Here is a 26,066-nt window from a genome sequence, read left to right as displayed (position 1 = left end):
TCATACGCTATTATTGATGCTGACTGTATGACAAATAGAGGATACAGTAACATTTGTTTAGAACGTGACTCTACATAGCGTAAGGCATCAACCTGAGACCAAGATCTCACACGCGAGCGGCCTCGTCAGTTTCTATCAAAAATCATTATCCCTGTGTACCTCCGCTGCCTTGCGCGTGTGCGTGCCAGCGGGTACCAAGTAAAATCCATGGTTTACTAACGAATGGGCCAAAAACGTTTCCCAAAGTATCACATCCCAAACTATGTTTCCCAAATTATCATTTCCCAAAAAAATGTTTGGCAAAACAACTTATCGCAATTTTTCAGTTAGCAATAGTCTTTTTTGGCAAGTTATTGTTTAGCAAATAATTACTTGGACAAGTTTCATTTTACCAAGTATTATTTAGTCAAATGTATCATTATGCATAACTTACTTGCATAAAGGGAGCTGGGACTTTATTATAAAAAAGTCGGTTCTGGTTCTGGCGCTTCGCCGGCCGCTGCCGCGGCACTCTCGCTTCGCTCGCTCGGCTCGCGCACTGTAAGGTCGCAGTTCTACCTAACACTCCTCGCTTCGCTCGTCGTCGTACCTACACCGACCTGCCTTGTAAGAGTGTTATGTTAAACGCTCTATCTCCCAGTCCAAAGTCCCAGCTCCCTTTAAAACATCAATCTTTGGAGGAGTCTAATTCGGCCATTTTTTTGTTCTTGAGAAAATATTTTTCAATAAAAGATGCTTATTTTGACGTGATCTACACATTACAATCATTCAAAAATAGTGTCATAGTGACACCACTTTGTCAAAAAAATTTAAGTCGCAGCCCCCCCTTTGCTCCAGTCCAACCAAAACGTTTGCTAAATAAGGTTTTATCCTAATAACATTTGACAAAGTAAAATCTTGCCAAATGATAATTTGACCAAATAAATTATATGCGAAGTGTAACTTTGCTAAAGGTTCCTTTGGGAAATGAAACTATTGCGATAAGTTTCTTGGGAAGTGAAATTTGGCGAAAGGTATTTGGCCCAAACGAAAGTACACCAAAATCCATCGCACACGTCCGCGCCTGTTTGCGTTACTCATACTATATTTCAATAGGCGCTCTACCGGCTCCGTGCACCCGCGCAAGACGAATAATAAACTACGGACTGAAAGTTCATAAGGTTAGGGGACGACCACTTAACTTATCATAATACGGCTATGGCCTTTACAAAAATATGCAGCAACGACTAACAACTACTTCACTTCATCCACTGGGTGAAAACATTTATGATACAGAATTTATCTTATATTATTAACATTCACAGGTAACCTTTGTGTTGTGTCTACTAATGCCTAATGTTGGTTAATTTAGCGCCTGTTACAGACTAACTAAATCACATGCTAATTTCAGTGCTGACAATTCAGCTGGTTGCTAAGCACTTGTCTTTGCATTTGATGCAGAGGATTTATTTCAAACTATAGTTTCTAATTCCTACAAATACGACAATACCCTAACCAAGTGTGAGCAGAGTTAAAATGTTCGATGAGACATTTTATTTAATAATCCATATTTTTTACACCAAGAGTCGCAAAACAAACTCATATAGTCGATGATGTCGTTTGGTGTTGGTTCTGTGGGTCCGCCACCGCCGGTCTTCGCTGCACTGCTGCGCCGGTGATCGGCCTCTTCAACAGGGTCAACACTTTGTTTTAGTGTATACTCATTCTCGTATTGTTAATGGAAAACAACGTACACCTTAACGTTAATATTCGTAATAAAAACGTCCTATTAATATTCCAATTGGAAATCGTTACACTGATTCGTATGACCCAACACTGACCGAAATGAAAACGATTCAAAATTAATAATGTCCTGTCATTAGATGTCGCCAAACCGCTGGTGCGGTAACCCGCTAGTGCGCATGTGGTCTAGCCCGCGCAGACGGCCGCTGGGGGCACGAGGGGCACGAGGGGCGCGAGAGGCGCGGGGGGCGCGGGCGGCGCGTGTTAGGTGACGATGCCGAGCTCCTCCATGGCGTCCAGGTCGCGCGCGATCATCACCAGCGCCTGCTTGGCGCGCGGGCAGAACTCCGGCGACTCGTCGTCCTCGAGCGACGCGTCTTGCGACTCTAGCTCTGGGGCCAAAAATAAATTGCTTAATCGAGACGAAACGACACATGGTTTGGGCAGAGCAATATATAGCATACCCCGCCTTAGCGCATTCATGGTTACATTGTTTTAATCGGACTAAAGATTCACAAGTTTCCTATACGACTATATTAATCAATCTAATCATCGTACATAATCGTTTGGTTAAATGTTTGGTTATAAAACTCGACGATAAGCAAACTATAGTACATTGTGCAATAAGGGAGGTATGAACGAAATTGTTAACGAGTCTATAGAAACACGACGCGAAGCGCATGCAAGGCAGTTATATTACCCATTCGGCATACGTCAAATTGATATTCCGAGGCCCCTCTCGTCGAGGGCCGGGTTTCGTAGAGGGTCGCGGGAGGGAAGGAAGGGTTTGTCGAAGGGCCTCGACAAATAGAGTCTGTGCGGAAAGAGAAAGAGTCGTGGAATGTATGGGGCCCAATACATTCCACGACTCTTCTCTTTCCGAACAGACTCTATCACCTCACGCATTTAATGGACGCCCCCCAAGTTATAAAAGTGTAGTGTAATTTATGCCATTGTATAGTTCGTTTTTTTTAGCATTAGAAAGAACTTGAAAGAAGGTAAGCGATCTTGACATGTCTTTTAATTGAAAAACGCATTTCAAAAATCAGTATCTATTACTTATGAACGCAGAAGAATATAAATGATCGTATTAGATTCATAATTGTTACATATTTGCCGTAACTTATTTTTAAAATGTGTTTTTCGATTAAAAGACACTTCAAGATTGTTTACCTTATTTCTAATGCTAAAAAAACGAACTATAGCTTTCAACATCGCACAACGTACAACATCTGAACAAAGTCAGTTTACATGAGTGTTGACCGTACACATACATTTGGGCAGCATAAGTAGGTCGGTTACCTGCGACTTGCGCCTCGATGGAGTCGAGCCGCTGGTCGAGCAGCGCGTGGCAGCGCTGGATGTGGCGCAGCAGGCGCGCGCGGCACGCGCTGTTCTCGATGGCGGCCTCGGGCTGCGGCGCGCGCACCCGCGCCCTGCTCTCGTGCTCTGAACACACACACACAACCTCTGATGTTACGTCTCGTCTTTTTTAACCCCCGACGCAAAAAGATGGGTATTATATGGTTGACGCCAATGTCTGTTTGTCTGTCTGTGGCATCATAGCTCTACAACGGATATACCGATTTCGATGCGGTTTTTATTACGTAAAAGCGAGTTTTCTTGCGATGGTTCTTAGCTATGTTTGATAAAAATCGATCGAGCTGTTGAAGAGTATCAGCTCTTTCCATAATAACGTAAAGCATTTTTGGCATAATATTGATTTTTTTGGCATAATGGGGGGTTTTTAATTTAGTTTAATTTAATAGTTATATTTGGTTATATTAATCTCTTATTAGGGATGATGATTGATGACTTGAATTCCGTAGTCGAAAACACAAATCTTTCCGAGCTTGTTTTGCGAGTAGCTACTTACTACAGTCACTATCCCGATTACCAAATACACAAATACCACTCTAAGGGTCGGTTGCACCAAACTGTTTGTAAAGACTTCACTAAATTTTATTGTATGGAAAGTTTCATAGTAAACCGCCGCGGCGCGCCGCGCCGGGTGACGTTGATCAGTCTATCAAATTCGGATGATGCAACTGGCACTAAATCGTCGATTTTAAATAAACGATAGTTAAAATTATGACCATTAAAATATATTTCGCAAAACATTGAGGGTGCTCTCTTGCGGCTTTTAGAATTCAACCACGACGAAAAGGCAAACATATGTGAGTTATGACACAGCAAAATATGACATATTTTGCACTGCTACAAGTTGCAATGTGCTCGAAACTTTAGTTCGAAAGTTACAAATAGCATGCTTAAATTAATTAGTGTTAATTATTTTTCACAAACCTATAAATGCTTTTTGATATACCTAGTTGCGCTGAGTTTAGTAGATCATCACTACAAACTTACAGCACAGATTTGTATGCAACCCATATAAATAGTTGTAGGAAATCCAAAAAATGTTTAGAAATGTATATGTAATGTTACCATGCACAGATTTGGCCAGCTTGTCTAGTTCGGATTCCGTGATGGGCAGCTCCAGAGACGCCGCGTCGGGACTCGACAACAACCCGCTAAGTAAGGCCTGAGATCCTATTTGGTTCTCCTTTTCCATTGGGCTATGTTTTTCCTCCGGTTCATCAGAAGGAGTCTTCATATCTAAGGCCAAATCTTTTAAATCCTCCTCCTTAATAGGCAAGTTCTCCTTTCCCAAATTATTGATGATCACATTCAGGTCTGAATATTCAGAGTTTAGTTTTTCTTGAGCGAAGGATAATTCAACAGATTCCCAATCTCTGGCCCACAGGTACAATTTCGGATGGTTCTTTGTCCTGTGGAAGAAAATCATTTCAAATTAATAAGGCACCATTTTAGTAAGATGCATAATATTAATCAGGGACAACGTTATTACAACTGGCACCGTCGACCGCCATGCAACTGGTAAAGGAAAATGTATGACATTCGAACCAGATCGAAATAACCCACACATCAGATCAGAGTCAACCGAATTCCCTTGAAGCACTTATTTTTGTCGCCCCTACCAATATCTTATTAACCTGAATTCTTATTCGGTCGAATCATACTCGAACATAAATATTGAACCCAACAAACAAGAGTTAACTAGTAATCTCCAGACAACAATGTTAACAATACATTATTGGCGTTATTAACTCCATCGAAGGTAAAAAGCATAGATATCCGATGATGAGGCACTCGGCATTGTATAAGAATAAGAATAATTTATTAAGAAAACCTTATTGCTAATGTTACATTATGCGTGAACTTTTACATTTTACGTACATTGTTACGTGCGCCTGAACTAGGAATATAATCCTGTATCTCAGGCAAAGAGATAATATACTAATTTAAAGAACAATATACAATAAAACATATTAAAATCATGAACATAGTGACATAAATAGGTATTGAATTATCTTACACTTAGTAACCAAGTATTGTTCCACATGAGGGCGCCCGTGAGGGACTGAATGTACGCAATGGCACGAAATTAAAAACACTAACATTCCTGACAACATACCAAAAACAACCTACGTAATTTAGTCGGGTTAATTGTTGCCCTCGTGGGCAACAAGCACTCGTGGTTACCAACAATATGTCTAACGTTTGACGTTTGAAGTAGTAACTGAGGAGTTTTTAGAATTAGACAGAAATGAAAAATGAGACTTTGACTAGGACACACAATAATAGCGCTTTCTCTGCTACTACTGAAAGTTCCATAAGACCGAACACGATGGTTCGGTCATCCCCCCTTCACCCTTGTCTCCTCTACAGTATTGTTGCTCTGAGGTTTGTTCTTTCTGCCACTGCCTGTCTGTTAAGTGTTATGAATAAGGCGTGTGTGTTGAGGGTGTCTCGGTCGGTACGTACTGTGCGACGCGCGTGTTGACGCGCACGGCGTGCAGCGCGTCCTCGATGCGCAGCAGGTTGCCGGACAGCTCGTGCGCGCGGCGCAGCGCGTCGCAGGCGCGGCCGCCGCCCGGGCCCGGCAGCAGCCCCTCGTACAGCCGGTCCTGGTCGTGCATGAACCGCTGCCGCCGCCGCCCGCGCCGCGGGTTCAGGCAGATGCTGCACGTGTACTTCTCGGGTACCTGAGTACAAACGATTACATTCAAACGATCAATTGCATGGAAATTTTGTTATGTTTTTGTAATTAGTAACAGGCTAGCCGGCAATGGATTTTTGTACAAAGTTGCCAGTCTTAGCGACCGTTAGCGCGGGTCACGCGCCTCGCCGTACATTACCTTTTAGGTTACAAATGGCTTTAAATAATAAAGCATTGCACTATAAATACCTCGGCCGAGATAAGAATCACCAGCCTTGTGTTCATGATTATGGCCTCGATCTTGTATACCACTACCACATTCGGTTGGAAATCCTTTATTTCCCACCATTTGTACCTACAAAAGGTAGGTAGGTAGGTAGGTTGATTGAATACAATCATTATTCACGCAATAAATAGTAGATTAGAAGCAACATTTAAAAAAATCTACTAAAAAGGTCAACGACGTCCCTACATTATTCGTGTACTAGATAATAACAGTAAAGGGGCCCACTGATTAACAGTCCGCCGGACGGTAGGTATCGGCCTGTCAGTTGTTCGGAACTGTCAAAATTTTGTTCTAACTGACAGGCCGATACTGTCCGGCGGACTGTTAATCAGTGGGCCCCTTAAAGCACAAAGTAGGTGATCTCCCGCGGCGCGGCGCGGCGCGGTACTCACCTCGGCCTCCCGCTGTATGTTGTGGCACAGCGCGTGCTGCCAGCACAGGCACAGCTCGCACTGCACCATGAGCCCGTCCTCCTCGCGGAACCCGCAGTGGCAGTTGATGATCTCCTCGCGCTTCATGCGGACCAGCTTGATGCGCTCACCGTCTGACCAAAACGACATTCATTATTTTATGGGTGTTAATGATGATGATAACTATTTGTTTATTTTGTATAAATAATAGCTTCAACTAAAGGAACGTACCCATACTATGTAACTTGTTTGGGCGATGTTCAAAATACCTCTTAGGTTTTCGTAACGCAGTCAATATTCTATTGAATATAGGTGTTATAGTGTAGGGTACTTACTCTCTGTGTACATGTAGAGGTGCGCGGCGGCGGAGTGGTTGTCGTCGCCGCCGACGAGGGCGGGGGCGAGGTCGTCGGCGTCGGCGCGCGCCGAGTCGGGCGTGCCGCAGCTCGGGTAGCTGGAGCGCGTGTCCGAGGAGCCCCCCGCCCACTCCTCGTCCTCGCTCGCCAGTTTCCCTATACAAGCGAAAGTCTTACGCCTCTTCTCGCTTTTAATCCTGTTGCCGTTCACCATTTTCGCTACGGTGTGCGTCGATATCGCGGTTTCAAAGTCCAAGGCGCCACAATCGGGTATCTCTTGTTTCGGCACGAGTAGATCGTCTTCGGTTTCGGCGTTTTCTAGTTTGACGAGAGGCGTAGGCGGGTCGGCCGCGACATTCTCGGGTTCCAACGTCGGCTCCGGTTCTTTAGTGCGCACCGGCAGTAATACGCGGGGCCGCTTGGCCGGCTTGACGGCGAGCGCGTCCCGCAGCTTGGGCGAGTCGCCGGGGCGGGGCGGCGCGTCGGCGGCGGCGGGCTCGGCGGGCGGCGGCGGCGGCGCGACCGCGGGCTCCGGGGGCGCGGCGGGCGCCGGCGCCTCCGCCCGCTTCTGTAGCCGCGGCAGCTTCACTTTAATGATCCTCTGTTGCGCTTCACGTTTTAACAGTTTCATTTCCGCTTCGCTCGGTCTGGTCCTGGCGTAAGCTAAATCTAGAACCTTAGGAGTGTTGCCCATGGTCTTTCGGAGCTCCCTATGGTAATGTTTGATATGCATTTTTAGTAACGTAGTATTTCGGAAATTCTTAAAACACCCTTCGGCGGGACATCGCAGCAGAGTCGCAATAACTTGGACTCTTAACGAACCAACATCAACTGAAAATAAATCATTAGGACATTAAGATTCACCATAGAGGTAATAAAGAGTAACATTAATATTTACTAAATTGTATTTATTGCCAAGTCGGTTACATAAATGAATAGTTCACTCGTTCAGTATCTGAAAGTGGTGCTCACCAAATCCATCTTTAATACTGGCGCCGTCAAGAACAGCTTCCTCTGCTACACTTGGCTCAGAACACATATTGGTTTCCTTAGAATTCTGATGCAAGCCAGGCGCAGCTGCAACCTAGAAAAAAAATACTGGCTAGGTCACATAATTAAAAAAACCACACATCCATCAAACTCACAATATTACAAGAGTCATAAATAATAAGAATAAATCAGTTGTAAACTAACCGGGGGCGGTCGCAGAGGTTTGATTTTCAGCTTGGGTCGCTTTTTGTGGTGCATCAACTTGTGGTGGTTCTTGTTGAGGCTCAGTTTGGATCGCTTGAGCAGCGGCGAGGAGGCGGGCAGGTCGCGGCAGGGCGGCGGCGGCGGCGGCGCGCCCTCGGCCGAGGAGCGCACCCAGCCGAGCCGCCGCGACAACTTCAGGTGGATGCCGAAGTCCATCAGAGCGGCCTCGAAGGGCTTCAGCTCCGGCTGCGGGTTGTTTTCTAGGTACATCCGCATGTCGTTCTTTGTGTGAAGCCTACGATTTTCCGGGCTGCCAAATAAATTTATACCATTAAGCTCATTGTACTGTTATGCAGTGCAACAGGGAACGCAATGTCGACAATTTATTACAGGTACAAGACAAATACATGCACTATGCACGCAGATCTTTACCGAGAGATATTCTGAGTCTCGCAAATAACACACTAAACATGGACCAAACAAATAAGAGATGAGACTGGTCTACAAGATCCGCGGGTAAAATTTCCATAACGCCTACCACGGAAAAAAGTCCAACTAGTATCCAATCCAAGTGCATATTCGTCATGCAACCTTTCAACTCATGTAATCCTTTTATAATAGCAAAGAGTTACTGATTACACAAAGGTGATTTCACATATATCTAAGTAAAAACCGCACCCCCGACTTTGACCGCCGAAGTAAGTTGACATGTTTTGTGATATAACTGAAATGTCTCCCGCATAATGTACAGCGAAATCTATTTCAGCTGTTGAATTTCAGGCACGATTATTCTAAAAGTGTACACCTCGTCTAGTATTTACAATTTTTTCCCGAACTTTCCTCATTATGTAATACTTCAAAAATTAAATATGTACTATATGTACTAGGTATTAGGTATATATGTTACATAATTGTAACATACCTAATATGATAGTATAATATACAGGGTGTAATCGTTAAGTGTAGCCTGGCTATAATTCCGTAAATATAACAGATATCAGAAAACTTCAAATTGATATCGAAAGTGCGTTACCCAGCGCGTGGAGCGTCGTTGTATGGAAAAAAATAAAAGTTTGATTATCGATGTGGAACCGGTACCAAAAGTTGCAGTTTGCCATGTAGATTATAGTAATTATATCAAGTTTCAAAATCAACACTACTTTTAGCCCTCTACTCAGCCGTTAAAGAAATTAATAAAGGTAAATTTTCATCAATTATTAAAATATACTATTTCACTAATATGTGTACATTTTATTGAAATAATATGATATTTAATAAGCATATAATAAAATAAGTTACAGTGGATTTCATTTATTACGACCTTGGTTGTAGCGACCATTCGGCTATAGCGACGTAAAATCCAAGTCCCATGAATTTAAAGCATATTTTAGTACAAGATTCATGTGGATATAGCGACTTCGGGTCTAGCGCCGAATTCGGGTGTAGCGACGATTTTTAATGAACCATTTGTAACAAGTTCTTAGAAATCCCATGCAGATATTGCGACCGGAGTCGGTCGTCAAAGGACAATAGAGCTTTACTTTCTTATCTTTTGTTTACATCGACAGATGGTTAGCAAATGTGGTGACCTTTTGTTTATAGGTAGATATTGACTATTTAGATTCACTCGTTCGAAACGTACAAACAGCAACACTCCTGACTGTACATCGGTGGACCTTATTACAAAAGGCATAAGGTCCACCGATGCACAGTTAACAGTGTGAGCGATGGTACTGAACGTTTCGGATTTAAATTTATACATAATATGTCTTTATCTTTTTACTTTTGCCTATAACGACTTCCGGATATAACGACGAAATTTCGGTGGTCCCTTCATCGTCGTTATATCCGAAATCCACTGTATTACCAAAATTTTAGTGCATTTTTCAATATTTATGAAATAATATAATTTCAATTTTTCATATTAAACAGCAATTTCATGCAAAACAAGGAAAATGCTACAGTGTAAAAAAATTATATGAGTTATTTTTTTTAGACAGTCTTGTGTCAAAGTAACGATGTTATTGATTACGAAAAGTATCATTTTACTGCAAAAAAAGGGTTACTTATATGTTTAAATAAGCGTAAAATTTCGCCCTTCGGCGTCGCTTACGCCCTTTTTGGGTCATGTTCACACGTATGTTAGGCATATATATACTTATATTAGTATTCTTTTTATTATCTTATCATGTTCAAAATAGTTTTCACGATTCTGTTATGGGTTGCAAACTCCAATTTGTGCACAATATCTGGGTTAAAGGGCATTTTCCATAAAACCCCTAATTTACGTGGTTTTACCGTGTCATAAAAATATACGTTATAAACAAAAATAAGTATAGGAATCGAGTATATCTGTAAGAGAAATATGTTATTTAATGAATAAAACTTGTTATGAAAAAAATAAGCATAAATTAAATTTATTAAAAAAATACATATATTGCTATATATAATCGAATAGTAGAGGGCTAAAAGTATATACCAATTTTTTTTTTATTATTTTTCCCTTAAATAATAAAAAATTAGACAACCTTTTAGGGGGTTCCATTGCTACATTCAAGAATTTTGGATTTCGCTCCACCCTATTACCCAATGAGTAAAGTTACATTAATAACTTTTTTTTAATAACAGCAGAAATGTCCCAAACATTAACTTCAAACCCTCCCATACATTTAGTACGACGACTCACCCCTCAAAGAACGTCGGTGTCGTAAGAGATAAAACTGCTTGAGATTCATTATTTACGGTAATAAACTGTAATAAAATAATAAAACTACTGTTTATGAAATAATAAATCTGGCATTTATTTTTTTACTACACCGCAAATTTTAAGAATTGTTCATTTAGAAATATTTAAGAGGACCCGTCAATGTATCGCACAAGAAGGGCGTCACTTCGAGCAACTACTGTAATCAAAAAAATGAATAACTTAAAAAATAAATGTTAGATTTATTATTTCATAAACGGTAGTTTTAATATTTTATTACAGTTTATTATCACAAATAATTAATCTCAAGCAGTTTTACCTCTTACGACACCGACGTTCTTTGAGCGGTGAGTCGTCGTACTAAATGTATGGGAGGGTTTGAAGTTAATGTTTGGGATATTTCTGCTTTTATTTAAAAAAAGTTATTAATGTAAATTTACTCATTGGGTAACGCACTTTCGATATCAATTTAAAGTTTTCTGATATCTGTAATATTTACGGAATTATAGCCTGGCTACACTTAACGATTACACCCTGTATATCATAATAGTTATAATAATAAGTAAACACCGACCTTACTAAAACTACATCCCATTTGCCGGCCGAGCTGCCCAGGCTCCGGCGCACCATGTGTTTGGTCCAGCCCGGCGGCAGCCGCTTGTCCTCTACCTGCAATGGGCGGCACCAGTTACTAACATACAAGGTGGAAACTGTAAGTGTGGTTCATAAGTTCCCTATAAAGAAGTAATTTTTAATCACAGCAGTCAAGAAATCGAATTTACAAAAAGACTTTAAACAACAAGATAAAACAAATTGTTTTATTTTAAATGATTATAGTTCGCAAAAACTCATATAAAAGAAGTGGATTCTCTTTTAATGTCGTAAAAAGTATTGTGATATGAGTGAGTAGGTATGTACCATGACGCTGCGGCGCGGGAGCGGCGAGTCGCCGGTGGCGGGCGCCTCGCTGACGGCGCCCTCGGGCTGGCCGTCCACCCAGCGCGCGCACCACTCGCCGGGCAGCAGCGCGGCCTCGGGCGCCGCACACTCGCCGCGCCGCGAGCTCGCCAGCTCCTCCGTCTTCAGCATGATCTCCTGCCGCATCGCCTCCACCTGCTTTTTCATCTCCTCCAACTGACACTTCACCTTCTCCACTTGCTTTTTAACCTTTTTCTCTTGCATCAACCTCAGCTTCTTTCCTTTTTTTACTTTAGATGAACTTTTTGATTTCTTTTGCTTTTCTTTGTCATTGGTTTCTACCGGGTTTACGACCGGCTGCATGTCTTCCAGTACTATTTCTTCTTTAACTACTTCAGGTTTTATCTCTTTCTTTTCCACTTCGTTTATGCCATCTTCCAACTTTGTGATCACTTCCTTAATTTTACCGATGACTTCCTCGTGCTTGACTCCATCCTGAATTTCAAATGGTTTTGTTTCCTCTTCCATTACCTTATTTTAAAAACAAACATACATCAATGTAGACCCATCCTTTTATACCTATTTAGTATAACATAGTCTCTTATTCCTGACAGCGATTCTATTACCTATTCAGAAAAGATAAATAAAATGGATGGTCTGATTAGAGAATGAAAAGTATGGATGTGATTTAATATAATATGCAGATACTATTATATTCACTCTCAATGTTTGTCTGACGTAGGTAGGTATATGTGACGTCCCACGGTCAAAGGTACCTTATGGCGGGTATGGAGTTATGCATACCCCAGTAATCTACAATAAATAAGCTATCGATAACACAAAAGATCAACCTTCTAGGTTACGTAGTTACAGAGATATGATTTTTTGAAAATAATGTTGTGAAATGTGCAACTTTACGATAGAGAAGTTTTAAGTTTAGCCGCCTAAAAAACTATGTTCCTGAAGTAAGTTACATAGTTGACTACAAATAATAATACCTTATATATCTGAGATTAAAAAAATATTGCGACTTGTTCTGTAATGCAAATAGAAACTTTTGATATCGACTGATTTATGTGTATACTAACCAATCTCTTGAAAATAAAGTTTTATTTCATTTTCACGATTGATTGCAATGAGCTCTCAAGATTTAAATTTTATCTATTAGAAAACGACACTGACAGACAGTTTAAGCAAAAAACAATACCGATTTAGAGGTGAAAATGTATTTTCTGACTTTTTCATATAAAATCACAAAGTTGAGTATTTTTACTTTTAATGTGACACACAATCAATTTTTCTGAGCACATATGAAAGAAATTCTGTCATTCAAATGAAATAAATCCTAAAACCCCAACTAAATACTATATTTAACCCCTTATGCCACTTTAAACTTACATAACAATAACAGTATTTGCTCCATACATTTACGAAAAGGTACCTTATGGAAATCAATCTAATAATACATCACTACAAAATATCAATCATATTACAGTTTATCTTTTATGAATAGAAAATATTAATTTAAATTAAACTGCCCCAAATTTAATTAGTTCTTCGTCATAATAATCTTAAAAAAGACCAATAATTTGTATGTAATGAAAAGGTACCTTGTGGTCAAGTTACATGATGAGGCATGATGATGATGGAACAGTTAGGATAAACTAATAATATTTTGGAGTTAAGATGGTATAAATCGTCTATTTCTTATCAATAATATATTTCGGTTGCTATTGAAGATAAGCGGCATTGAGGTTCAATGACCTCAGATATTCCATAAGGTAATGCGTCGGGTATTGGCATTTTTCAGCAAACCAATGGCTGATTTACTGCATGCGACCAAACCAAATGAAGATTATTCTAGTTAAGAAAGACTTGACGAGAGTAACTTTGGTATAATAGCAGGCTACTTGAATTTGTGATGTCGGTCTATGTACGGTTATAATATTTGCGAGGCGCCCCAACCAGAACTGAAATTATCAAATTAGTTTTGCAGAATGCTAATACAGTTCTCTACCAAACTTCTTTTCCCGTATTGACTAGTTTTTTTGGGAATTTTCAATCTTTTTTCCATAAGGTACCTTTTCTACTAAACTCTGAGACGACATTACTAGGCTTATAACTAACTTATAACAAAAATAAAAACAGGTAAACAAACGTTACGCATTAAGGTTTCAGATCACACAATAAAAAAAAATTGAGCATTTTTTCACCTCTTTACAAAACATTTCATATCTCCGAAACTAGAAACCCTCATAAGGTACCTTTTCCCGTGGAACGTCACATATGGAGTTAAGGTACATAAAGCAGGTCTGAATGCAAAAATGTAATTCGAGAACATTAGCTTGCCGATCCCACTATGAAATTGTGTACGTGTGGTGAAAACGCTAGATGATTTAGAATATAATTGCTGGTCGAATTGGTTATCTACATACACAAAGAAAGAATTTTCTCAAAAATGGACGGCAAAGTCGACTTTGCCGTTTAAAAAATAGGTTGCGAAGCGCGTAGTTTATGGTCAGTCAAAAATTAAAAAGTTAAAAACATTGCAGTCTCGATTTTGGGACTGCAATGTTGCATACAAATTCCATTATTTGTCGAGTTCCAAACTTTTTAAAAGTTGAAATGGCCATATCAAATGAAGGCACAGGCCCATTAAACAGCCAAACAGATGATTAGTACCGCGACTATTTAGCTGTCTCAAATAGGTTGGCGTATTTTCGGCAGAAAAATACACTTCTATTTTTTTATTAAAAAAATAAAAAGGCGGCAAAGCTAATTTTTTCAATTGTTTCTACTTTTTTCTGTGAAAATATATACGTAAGAAAGTTGCTTTTGTAAAATATTTCTATGATATTTATATTTGTTGCACCATTTTTGAGAAAAGCACTATATATGACTCGGCTGGAAGGCTACTTGCTGGCTTCGGATTCAATTAAACGGACTCCCAAGGTCGTCCGTTTAAAACGAATCCTCAGCCTGCAAGTAGCTACTTCCGAGCCTCGACAATAATGTACTATTAATTAACAAAAAGTAATAAACTTACGACATCGAGGTCTTGTTTTACTACTGCATTACATGTGTCCAATGCGTTTGACAGGTCGTCAGGCTTTATGTCATTAGAATCCATGACTTCCAGATCAGGTGGCTCCATCTTGATTTCGGCTTCAGGTTCGTCGGCACACACTGTGCCAATAATAGATGCAACGGCTTCTGTACATAATAATACATCCAATGCTTATCATTTAGCTGTTAAACATGATTTTGACTACTTCTTTAAACTAGCGGTCGGCAACAAGCGGCCCGCGGGCCGCATGCGGCATGGTTATTTTTTATGTAATATTGACAAACGACAATGTCTGCTAAAGTCACAAATATTACCAAAGTGCGGCCCGCGTCAACTTCGTTAACTACTATGTGGCCCTTGCGGGGGCTGTCCATAAATTACGTCATCGATTTTTGACGATTTTTGACGATTTTTGACCCCCCCCCCCCCCTAAAATCATCCAAAAATCATGCCTCGAATGACCCCGTTTCCTCCTACGTCATGCTACCATCATCCGATGTCCAGACCCCCCCCCCCCCCCCCCAATTTGAAATGACGTAAATTATGAATAGCCCCTTGGCTGCTAAAATGTTGCCGACCGCTGCTTTAAACCATTGCAAGGATTTCTTCTCTAGCAACACTACGTTCCTATACGATGGTCGATAACAGTTTCAGAATACTTAGTTAGTTTGTCCATGTCATATAGTGATAGCGGTACAGCCTGAAATTCGGGAATCAGCTGCAAATGGTGTTAAAGGTATGAAAATCGGCACGATTAATCTTTAGGCCATTTGAATCAATTTGACCAGTAGCACCAAAAAAAAAACGCAAAGCAGTTATGACGTCATCTTTTTTTTGTATGGCAGTAAAAAAACATATTGTTCAGAAACCTATCGTGTGTGGTATTAAATGAAAGGGCATTTTGAGCCGGTTCTAAAAATATATCATATATTATTATATTTCCGTCACTTGCATTCAATTAAAATTAAAAGAATTTTCAAAACATACCAAGTTTGGGCTCCTCCAGATACGAAACCGTTGAATTATTTTTTGTAAAATATACCTCAAGTAATACCCAATATCCTCATATCTAACCCCAAGAAATTCTTCAATCTATCAATGAAACGGCCGCCGGCCTCCTAGCCTAGTCGATAGTGACCCTGCCTATGAAGCAGGAGGTCCCAGGTTCGATCCTGGTAAGGGCATTTATTTGTGTGTTCATAGGCAGGGTCACTATCGACTATAGTTCGTTTTTTTTAGCATTAGAAAGAAAAGGTAAGCGATTTTGACATGTCTTTTAATTGAAAAACGCTTTTTAAAAATCAGTAACTATTACTTATGAAAGCAGAAGAATATAAATGATCGTATTAGATTCATAATTGTTACATATTTGCCGTAACTTATTTTTAAAATGTGGTTTTCAATTAAAAGACACATCAAGATTGTTTACCTTATTTCTAATGCTAAAAAAAACGAACTAGCTAGGAGCTACTAGGCTAGGAGGCCGTTTCATTGATAGATTAGATTTAGATTGATAGATCACAATTTGTAATAATAAAAATACTAAGGATTCTCTGCCTCTGGCTTGCCTTAGCCGGCCGGCCAGAGTGGAGTCGTTAGAGCTATAAGCTCCAGGGGTGGAAGTGAAATATGCATAAGACGCGAGTTGGCACAGTGGCTGTTAACAGCCACTGGGTAGAAAGCGGCGCACACCTCTCGACACCCCTGAGCCGCTCACACCGGTGTTGCCCTTGAGCCATCCTAGATGTCGCTTTTTGTGGGGGCCCATCTTGTGAGGGCGAGTCACCGTCTGCCGGAAATAAAATTGCATACCGTTTTATTAGGCAGGCGTCCGGTTTTTTACCCCATAGCTCAGTTCTTAGTCCATCGCTTTCACCCAATAACCTAGTTCATTTTAGATTCCATCAACTCTCAATAGTCCTTACACCCTGGCAGGTGCTGCCTCTGCGTGCGTCCCATGACACGGGCAAGGGCAGCCTCCGCTCGGTGTACCCCTTACATTTCATTAAAGTTTCAAAAGGGCCTCTACGTGTTGGCTTCGGCTCCGCGCACGCCTCCCAAAGGTCCGGAACACCATTGTTCCGTGATGGGAAAGACATACAAAATACTAAACCTAAATATTTTCGAAATTAATTTCTTGATGGGGTTAGATATGAGGATATTGGGTATTACCTGAGGTATATTTTACAAAAAATAATTCAACGGTTTCGTATCTGGAGGAGCCCAAACTTGGTATGTTTTGAAAATTATTTTTATATTAATTGAATGCAAGTGACGGAAATATAATAATGTGATATATTTTTAGAACCGGCTCAAAATGCCCTTTCATTTAATACCACACACGATAGGTTTCTGAACATTTTTTTTTTATTTTCTATACAAAAAAAAAGATGACGTCATAACTCCTTTACGTTTGTTTTTTTTTTTGGTGCTACGGGTGAAATTGATCCAAATGGCCTAAAGATTAATCGTGCAGATTTTCATACCTTTAACACCATTTGCAGCTGATTTTGGTCAATCGCTAGTACTAATAGGCTCACTTGACATTTTTGCCCACGTGGTGCGTAAATAAGGCCGGCTTTGCAATAACATGGAATAATCATTAGGCATTTTTTATTTGTTATTCGTCTATTTATTACTAAGTATATAAAACTTAATTAAATAACCTTAAATACACAGTTTCTAGCAAAGAGAATTGAGTAATGAGTATAGAGGCGTATTGTCAAAGTAAATTTTATAGTCAACTTTTACTGCCATCTTTCGACACAGGACTAAAACTGAAATAACATATGGCTATTTGACTCATGTTCTTTCACAGATGTGTTAAACTAGCGACCCGCCCCGGCTTCCCACGGATTACACAAAACCTTAACAAATGATACACTTACACCTTATAGTGTAGTAAATAAAGGTAGTGGACCCCGCAGTAATTCCTCAGCCAGAAAAAAACTTTACAGTACGATAAAGTATCAATAAATAAAAAGTATTGTATAAATTTCCAAAGAATAATAATAATAGAATTAAAGAGTCTCGACCAACACCTAGAGAGACTCTCGCTGGGTGGTTGGATCAAGGGTCAGATGCAGAAGGCGGTAATTTTGGACACGGCGCGTATAGTACGTCGGTTCCTCACTCTGCGGCCCTGACCACCGGCAGCTTGGGCCCTGCCCCGCTGCCGGCGGCACCCTAGGTTAGGTTTTTTTATAATGTGTTTATATGTATTTTTTATTGTTTTGTAAGTGTTTTTATATTTTGCTTTTATATTCATATTATAAAAATACCTAACTTAAGACGAAAAATAAATAAAGAGAATAATAATAGAATTAAAGTAAATACCTAAAGTCTTAAATCGTTAATATCTTTTTACGGAAAAATGCTCCGTTCAAACTTTCTTCACCAGACATATTCATGTAACGTATTGCAACAATATTTGAAATATCAAAAAAATATCCCAGCAGAAATACCATTATTAATAAAATAAAATTTTTTGGCGTGTCTTGGACCGGAAAATTGCTCAGTCTAATTTTTTCACTGGAATACCATTTTATTGCCGTTTTATACCTACAAAATGAAAATCTAAAAATTTTCCACTCTCAGTTTTTAATAGTTCTATAATACATACATTTCGATACGCATTTTTTTTTTTGGATTTTTTTACCCACTGCGCCAAATTATATTCTAAGATCATATAAGAAGAAAAAAATGACAGAGCAATTTTCCGATGAAAATGAGCGTCAAAAAAAGGGAGTATCATAAAAAAATATTCTCATGTTTGACAAAACTTTTAGATTTTTTTCTAGTATCACATACTGATACAAATAACTTATTTTGTAAAATAATTTTGGACTGAGGTATTACTCGGTTCAATATATAATCAGATTTGTGTTTTTACCTAACTTAGGAGTGTTTTTTTTTGGATATTTATAATGTTAGTCTCGGCTCATACTATACAATAACCAAGCTAAATTTCATCGACTGAGAAATTAATGCATGGGTCTCCATACAACAACTTGCTTCATTTACTACACTATTAATCAAGAATCAATCTATTGATAGGTGAAAACCGCGTGAAAATCCGTTCAGTAAAAAGAGATTCAGGCTGCTGATAGCATTTTTACCACATCACATAACCTTTACTGCCGCTTTCACATACTCGTCGGACCGTGTATGTCCAGACTGAATAAAAAGACTATAGAGAAAACACATACCTGGTATTTTTTCTTTCTTGATATCATTTGATGAAGAAACTATCGATTTGCCATCAATGTTTTTCAATTTAATTTTTTTCTTTCCAAGAGTTTTTTTCTTGACAGGTGGCTTCTTTGCTATATTTTTTTTTACTTGTAAATCAGAAATAGTTTCCTTTAAGGGAGCTTCTGCTGTTGGAGCAGTTTCATGTGATAAAGTACCAGGTTCAGATTTTATTTCATTTTTAATTTCTACTTTTATAGAAGCAACAGTACTTTTGGACTCTTTGTCTAGTGTTGGTAGTTTTTTTCGTTTCTGTCCAATATTGAATATTTCTTTGATGTTTAGCTTGCGCTTCATCTCACGCCTTTCGCTTTTGGATCCTAGGTAATCACGGGTCGGGTCAAACAGGTGAGTGTGGTACAAGGGAGGCGGCGCGGCGGGCGCGGGGGCCGCGGGCGGCGCGTCCAGTGTCGCTGCCAGCGGCGCGGCCCCCGCTCCGAACCGAGGGTAATCCTGGTGCCCGTTGGCTTCCTTTAGCTTGTACATTCTAGATAAAGTGCACTTCCATTGAAACCCATCATCGAACATAACCTCATAATTACCTGTTAAAAAAAAAGAAAATAAATGCTTAATGTGAATGTTCCAAAACAAAATTAAAATAATAATAAGAAAAATAGGAATGTATTATTTCGCTAAAGGTTATTCTTAGACATCGGTTACACGCTAATTCTGGCGTCAGTTCAGTCCATCAGTCCATTCGAGTTTTGACTGATGCCAGAATGATGGAAAATGGACACGGTTACACGATCAGTACAGACTGACAACAGACTGATAAAATTACGACACAGTCGCCGTTTGGACACAGAACGCAACACAGTCATTTAGTCTTGTCTAATATGGTGACTGACGCGAGAATGACACGAACAGGTTACACGATCAGTCTCCTATCAGTTTTCTGTCATTCAAAATGGACTGACGAATATTATCTAAAAATTTAAATTTTCATCAGTCCAGACCATCAGTCCATCAGTCCACGTGTTACACGATAATTCTCCCGTCAGTCTGACCAGACTGATGGACAGAACTGACGCCAGAATTAGCGTGTAACCGATGTCTTATGACCACTCGCCTAAGATATACACATTGTGCACCAAACTTACTCCCAAAATTGACAGATCGAAAAACAAAATCAAATGTTAACACCAATCTAATATAAAATAATGTATGAAAATTATCTTGTGGCTTTACGTTTATGTATCTGTGATCCCAGAACATTTTTACGTTTCGATCGTCACCTTGGCTACGCGTCCAAATTGATGTCATTTCAACAATATTTTTTAAGCCATAAACTTTGTCACAATTTTTCTACATACCATTTCCCAAGTCGTTTTGTACTGTTGCAATGAATCGGCGGTTGTCCCTCCATCGAGCCAAACATCGTTCTCCTACAGCAAAGGTCACTTTCATTTTGTCTTCTGCTTTAGGTTCCGTAAGCGCTTCTGAAACTGGTGTATGCGGAGGCGATGTTGCCTCTCTTACTATACTGCTTATAGGTCTTAATCTTGGGCTGCTTATGCTTATCCATTCATTATGCCTAAAAATAATACTTATTTTCAGACATAGGATTCTATGGGGCAGAATTTATTGACAGCTAAGGAGTTCCTTTATCGATAAACTCAATTATCGATACTTTTCCCTAATACTAGTGACCGCCTCCAGTTTCGTTTGTAAATGTATATTATTAATAGTATTATTTTGGGGTCAATGATAAAGTTTACACAAAGCCTATTTTATATGACCGCTAGATAAAAAAAAATACGAAAAGTGAAGTTTCAAAAATCCCTTCAAAATAAAGAAAACTGGAATTTAGTTATTATTTTGTTTCATGTTAATAATTTAAATAAAAAAATATTTTTACAAACAAAACTTGGAGCGATCACTAGTACATGAGAGAAACATCGATAATTGAGTTTATCGATATAGGAACTCCTTAGCTGTCAATAAATTCTGCCCCATAGAATCCTTTGTCTGGTTATTTTATACAGGGTGTCCCTAGCCATTGGCTACAACGCCAAAATGTACATATGCATTAGGATATTTAGAACAGTATACAAAGTATCATAACAATTGGTGTAGCGGTTACGAAGAAATTAACAAATTACGATTTTTTTACTTTGGAGCATAGTATGAAACCTTCTTCGACCGTTTTGACTATCTTTTTTATTTATGACATTAATATTAAGATTCTGACTTTTGACAAATGTCATCATTGCTGCACACATTTTCAAACAAATTGTCAAAAGCACTGCCAATGATTAATACAGGATGTTTCTTATTGTTGTCGATTATTGGAAATAACTTTTGTTTGATAATTTATTTTTTTATCTTTTGTTCTAATTAAAAAAATATTGCCGTTAGGGCATTTCTTAGAAGTAACCCTACGTGGGATTTCAGGGTTTGTCCAATGGCTAAGGTCACACTGTATTTGATTGTTTTATGTATCTTATCTTATCCTAAAAAAAACCCTCATACTTTTTGGCAAAAAGTGAAATTATCACAAATTAACATTATTTGACATGACAATCCAAAGAGGAAGGCAATCAAGATTAGTCTTGTAGGTTGTACTTAAAAAGGACCTTGCACTTGACAAGCCTTCTACACCAAGCATCATCTAGCTCTAGAGAGTTTGCCAGCCACACCAATCTAATAACAACAGCAGCAGACCTAATATCAAGTCAGTGGGAATTTTAGTGAAGGATTAATGTTTAGGAAAATTAAATTAAATTGTATTGAAAGCCAAAAAAAGTAAGACAATGTTGCCACTTTTTACTAGCGCGTCTTGTATTTATGTAAAAATAAGTAAATAAAAGTACTTTTTTAAATCGTAGAAGTAAAATTACTAATAAATAAATTATTTTAGCGTATTTATTTATAAAAAGGAATTTACTATTTTACAAACAAATTATTGAAGTGGCAACATTTTTTGGAATCTAATTATGATTTAGAGTTTACACAATGTAAAATAATTTCATCTGCAATATGTACTAATTCAATTCAACCCATTTATTATATGTGTTAAGAAACCAATACAGATAAGTTACTAACATTTTTGGTTGTTTGTCATATTGTACCAGGACCTCCATTTCTTCGCAGTCCACTTCTACTATCTGAGCAGGATGCCACAGCTCACAGAAATCTTTGGCTTCTACTTTTGATCCAATCGCCAGAGAAACGCTGGAGTTTGCTATAATAAAACAATAAGTTACACCATAACAATGTCTGTGCAATTTATAAAATAATTATATTATCATATAGGGCTCATCACATGAGATTAAGTCACACTATACCTTGTGTTTTTAGGATTAGAATAAAGGTAAACAATCTGGACGTGTCTTTTTATTGAAAAAGCCTTTTGAAAAAAAGTCACAGCAAATATAGAATAGAAAAGAATATCATTTATTTCAGTATATGTACAGTCAGCAGCAGAAGTTGCTAAGCAGGCGAGGTGTTCAAAATTACCTTGGAGCACTCTTATTCTCTTAACAATAAAGTCCCGTCAAGACCATTTTGAACACCTCACCTGCTTAGCAACTATTGCTGCTGACTGTACACAGTTATACAATACGAGTACATAGAGAGTAAGGAAAAAAATACTAAAATATGTAACAATTACATAGCATAATATAATCATTTATATTATAAATTTTGCTTTGATAATAGTTACAATTTTTTAAAGCGTTTTTCAATAAAAAGACATGTCAAGATTGTTTACCCTTTTTCTAATGCTAAAAAAACGAGGTATAGCCTGTTATTATACAATATGAAAATGAACATATTAAATTCCAATATTCATAAAGTGGCCTAATAATAGTACATTATTGTCGAGGCTCGGAAGTAGCTACTTGCAGGCTGAGGATTCGTTTTAAACGGACGACCTTGGGAGTCCGTTTAATTGAATCCGAAGCCAGCAAGTAGCCTTCCAGCCGAGTCATATATAGTGCTATTCTCAAAAATGGTGCAAGAAATATAAATATCATAGAAATATTTTACAAAAGCAACGTTCTTACGTATATATTTTCACAGAAAAAAGTAGAAACAATTGAAAAAATTAGCTTTGCCGCCTTTTTATTTTTTTAATAAAAAAATAGAAGTGTATTTTTCTGCCGAAAATACGTCAACCTATTTGAGACAGCTAAATAGTCACGGTACTAATCATCTGTTTGGCTGTTTAATGGGCCTGTGCCTTCATTTGATATGGCCATTTCAACTTTTAAAAAGTTTGGAACTCGACAAATAATGGAATTTGTATGCAACATTGCAGTCCCAAAATCGAGACTGCAATGTTTTTAACTTTTTAATTTTTGACTGTCCATAAACTACGCGCTTCGCGACCTATTTTTTCAACGGCAAAGTTGACTTTGCCGTCCATTTATGAGAAAAATTATAAATTGGTTGATGAGATTTATTGTTTAATTAAACTTGTTTATTTACAGAATTAATCCTAAACTACAAATTGTATAATATAGGTACTTACTGTGTATTAGTTCTCTAATAACAGACACACTACCTAACAAATTACTGACAGCAACACTTGTAACTGCTCATCAGTAGACCTTACATCTTTTTTTTTGCAAATATCAAACATTGATGCATCAAAATGATTGGGGTATGATTATCAATGCAAGTTTTGACCTACACTAACATACATACTAACAGGGCAATTTAAATAAAATCTTGTAAAAATGAGCAATTAATAATGCAATAACATACCTTTCTCAGGACTAAAACATTGTTTAGATAACACACCAGCATTCTTCTTACTTATGGCCACTTCAGCATTATTAAGTATCATATCCATTACACTTGTTGCTATGGACAAAGATTCTTCACCTTGTTCTCTATTTTCTTGTACTGTTTTGGTGTCATTATCCAAGATAATTGACTTGTTTATTTCACTACTTGAGTTACTGGTGCAAGTTAGTAGTTTATGCAGTAAGGTGGATGGTTGACAGTTCTCATATTTAGTACACCTATTTTTATTGTCTAAGTCAGATGTGTTTAGCAATTTTTGATTACCATCTTGATTTTCTAAGTTTTGTATTTTTCTTTCTTCTTTGCTCAGGTGTAAATCATCATTAGAATTCTTTGGACTTATATTTGTACTTGTTAATTCAATATCATTTTCCTCATTTTGTTCATCTGCTTCTTGATGCAGTTCTAAATTATCAGGCAACTCTTTATTATCATCCTTACCAATTATTACATTGGATTTGAATGTACATTCATGAGCATTGGTTATGATTTCATCTGAACACTTTTTTTGTTTTATATTTATATGCATTTTTAGACAGTTTTGGCCCAAAGATAGTAAATTTGCAGCTGCTTGATTAGCAAGAGTTTCTTCATTCTCTAGTTCTAACAAGGAATCATTTGATGATGGGTTTGGAGATGCTGACATTGTTGTTTCTTCACTGTACACTGACTCAGAACCAATCTTGTAGGTCTTTTGTTTTATCTCACAATCCTTTTCGGCAATACCAGAATTATTGGACAGTGTAAGTTGAAGTTCTAAATCTAAGTTGTTTTGATTATCTCCTTTATACCTATCTTTTATTATTTGGTTCACTACATCCTTGTCAGGTGAACACCTTAAAAAACTTTCTTGCTCTTCCATATATTTTTTTATTGCATCAACATTTTCAGCTTCTGGTTCCTTACTTGTATTGACAGTAGGGGTTACTCTATCCATTTCTATTACTTCTTTGTCTGACATCTCCATAAAAATAATTGATATGACTTTACATCTGAAACACATTTAAATCCAGGTTTAATATCCATTAAATGTCTGTAATACAGACTTAGATGGTATTATTCTATAAATAAACATTAATAGTTGGGTCAAGACAATTTTTTACATCATCCATGTTAACAATGGATGACATCAATAAAATAAAAAATAATTTATTTATTTTTATAAGCTTGTTGAGATGAAAATTCACTTATGAATTAGCCCTTACATAATTATAAAGTCAATTCGCCCAAGCAACTCCTTAATTTATTGTGAAACATTTAGAAGCCAACTAATATATTACAAGGCCCAATAAAAGTTATTTCTACACAATATCATGTATATGTATAGCATTGGCCAAGCTTAGACCGATAAATTAAATTACATTAATAGCTCAATAGTACTGGAAGGTCTACACAAGTCATTACTAGTCATTAGACATGAACACTTCACATCATTGTACATAAAGTAGGTACTAGTAACCACATAGATACAAACACCGGCTCAGCCCTGCAGTTTTTCATTAATGTAACTTAGTATAACTGCATGCACAAGCAATTTTAATAGATAAACATACATCGGGGTTTTCGGTGCGGTAATGTTTTCTTGTATTTATAACTTTGTTTATTGTAAAATAATTACCAAGCTATGAATTAAACGTAGGTAGTAAGGTCCAAATGTGCTTAAAAATGTTAAATTAGTATCGTTTTTTACAGTTTTTACCTGTTATTTGGCTAGTGTAAAACATTCCCGCACCAAAAACCCCGATGTATGTAAACAGTATATTCTCGAACATCAAATTGAAGAAATACATTTAAACAAGGATCTAATGAGGATTTTGACGAAATGTTGACATCCGCTTAGCTTGCTTAGCATACACTTTGAGTAATAAACACAACAGATAGAATCCTTGAAGTGAACAGTGACTCTTGCAGTGCGTCTAATGAATAAACTATACTCATCGCTTTACATATAACATATTAGTAACCTAATGTATTTTTTAAATGTTTAGGTTACTGAAAATTCAGCACTAGGCGCGAATAATTAATTTGTACAATTCCTACCTAACTCCAATCCTTCTATATACAAAAAAGTTTGCGTTATAATATGAATTAAGTGGCAAAAGATAAGATGATAAGCAACAACCAACTGAACTCGCTTCCAGTGACATGCGATTACAAAATATCTACGGGCGGCATTTCATAGTGATTGCACCACGATCGGAAATTATACAGAATAGAAGCACATCTGAGCGTACTCTACTTTTAAACAATATGCTATATTGTGAAGATTACCGACTTACCTAATTAAAGAGAAACTGCATTTGAAACTTGTATAAACGAGATTAAGATTAGTGGTTATCACGCCATTTCACGCATCTAAACAAAGAATTGGTGCGCCATTTTTCG

The 26,066-nt window shown here is 38.0% G+C and overlaps 1 protein-coding gene across 2 annotated transcripts; it reads right to left on the bottom strand.

Annotated features, from left to right (window-relative positions):
* Positions 1–812: 812 nt before the first annotated feature.
* LOC134804703 (uncharacterized) lies at positions 813–26,066 on the bottom strand. Of its 2 annotated transcripts, XM_063777854.1 has the most exons (16): positions 25,961–26,066; positions 23,640–24,673; positions 21,975–22,113; positions 20,243–20,463; positions 18,887–19,471; positions 14,658–14,824; positions 11,612–12,142; positions 11,268–11,362; positions 7,990–8,299; positions 7,768–7,879; positions 6,775–7,626; positions 6,422–6,573; positions 5,569–5,789; positions 4,168–4,511; positions 3,025–3,171; positions 813–2,114 (listed from the first exon to the last, which is right to left on the bottom strand). In XM_063777854.1, exons 2-16 carry the CDS (start codon positions 24,646–24,648, stop codon positions 1,987–1,989), a joined length of 5,013 nt encoding a protein of 1,670 aa, XP_063633924.1. In that variant the 5' UTR covers positions 24,649–24,673; positions 25,961–26,066; the 3' UTR covers positions 813–1,986. The 2 variants fall into 2 exon arrangements, with proteins under 2 accessions (XP_063633924.1, XP_063633925.1); XM_063777855.1 differs by lacking the exon at positions 25,961–26,066 and having other exon boundaries at positions 18,887–19,249; positions 23,640–24,678.

Source organism: Cydia splendana, chromosome Z (genome assembly GCF_910591565.1).
Source record: "Cydia splendana chromosome Z, ilCydSple1.2, whole genome shotgun sequence".
Taxonomy (NCBI): domain Eukaryota; kingdom Metazoa; phylum Arthropoda; class Insecta; order Lepidoptera; family Tortricidae; genus Cydia; species Cydia splendana.
Note: the sequence above shows the minus strand (reverse complement) of the source record. Positions and strands in the feature narration are given on the sequence as shown.

Coding starts and splice junctions, on each gene's coding strand:
- LOC134804703 (XM_063777854.1), bottom strand. CDS start 24,648: ATGGAGATGTCAGACAAAGAAGTAATAGAAATGGATAGAGTAACCCCT. Junction 8,300..11,267: donor TGGGATGTAGTTTTAGTAAG/GTCGGTGTTTAC, acceptor TTTATTTGGCAG/CCCGGAAAATCGTAGGCTTC. Junction 5,790..6,421: donor ACATACAGCGGGAGGCCGAG/GTGAGTACCGCG, acceptor GTTTGTACTCAG/GTACCCGAGAAGTACACGTG.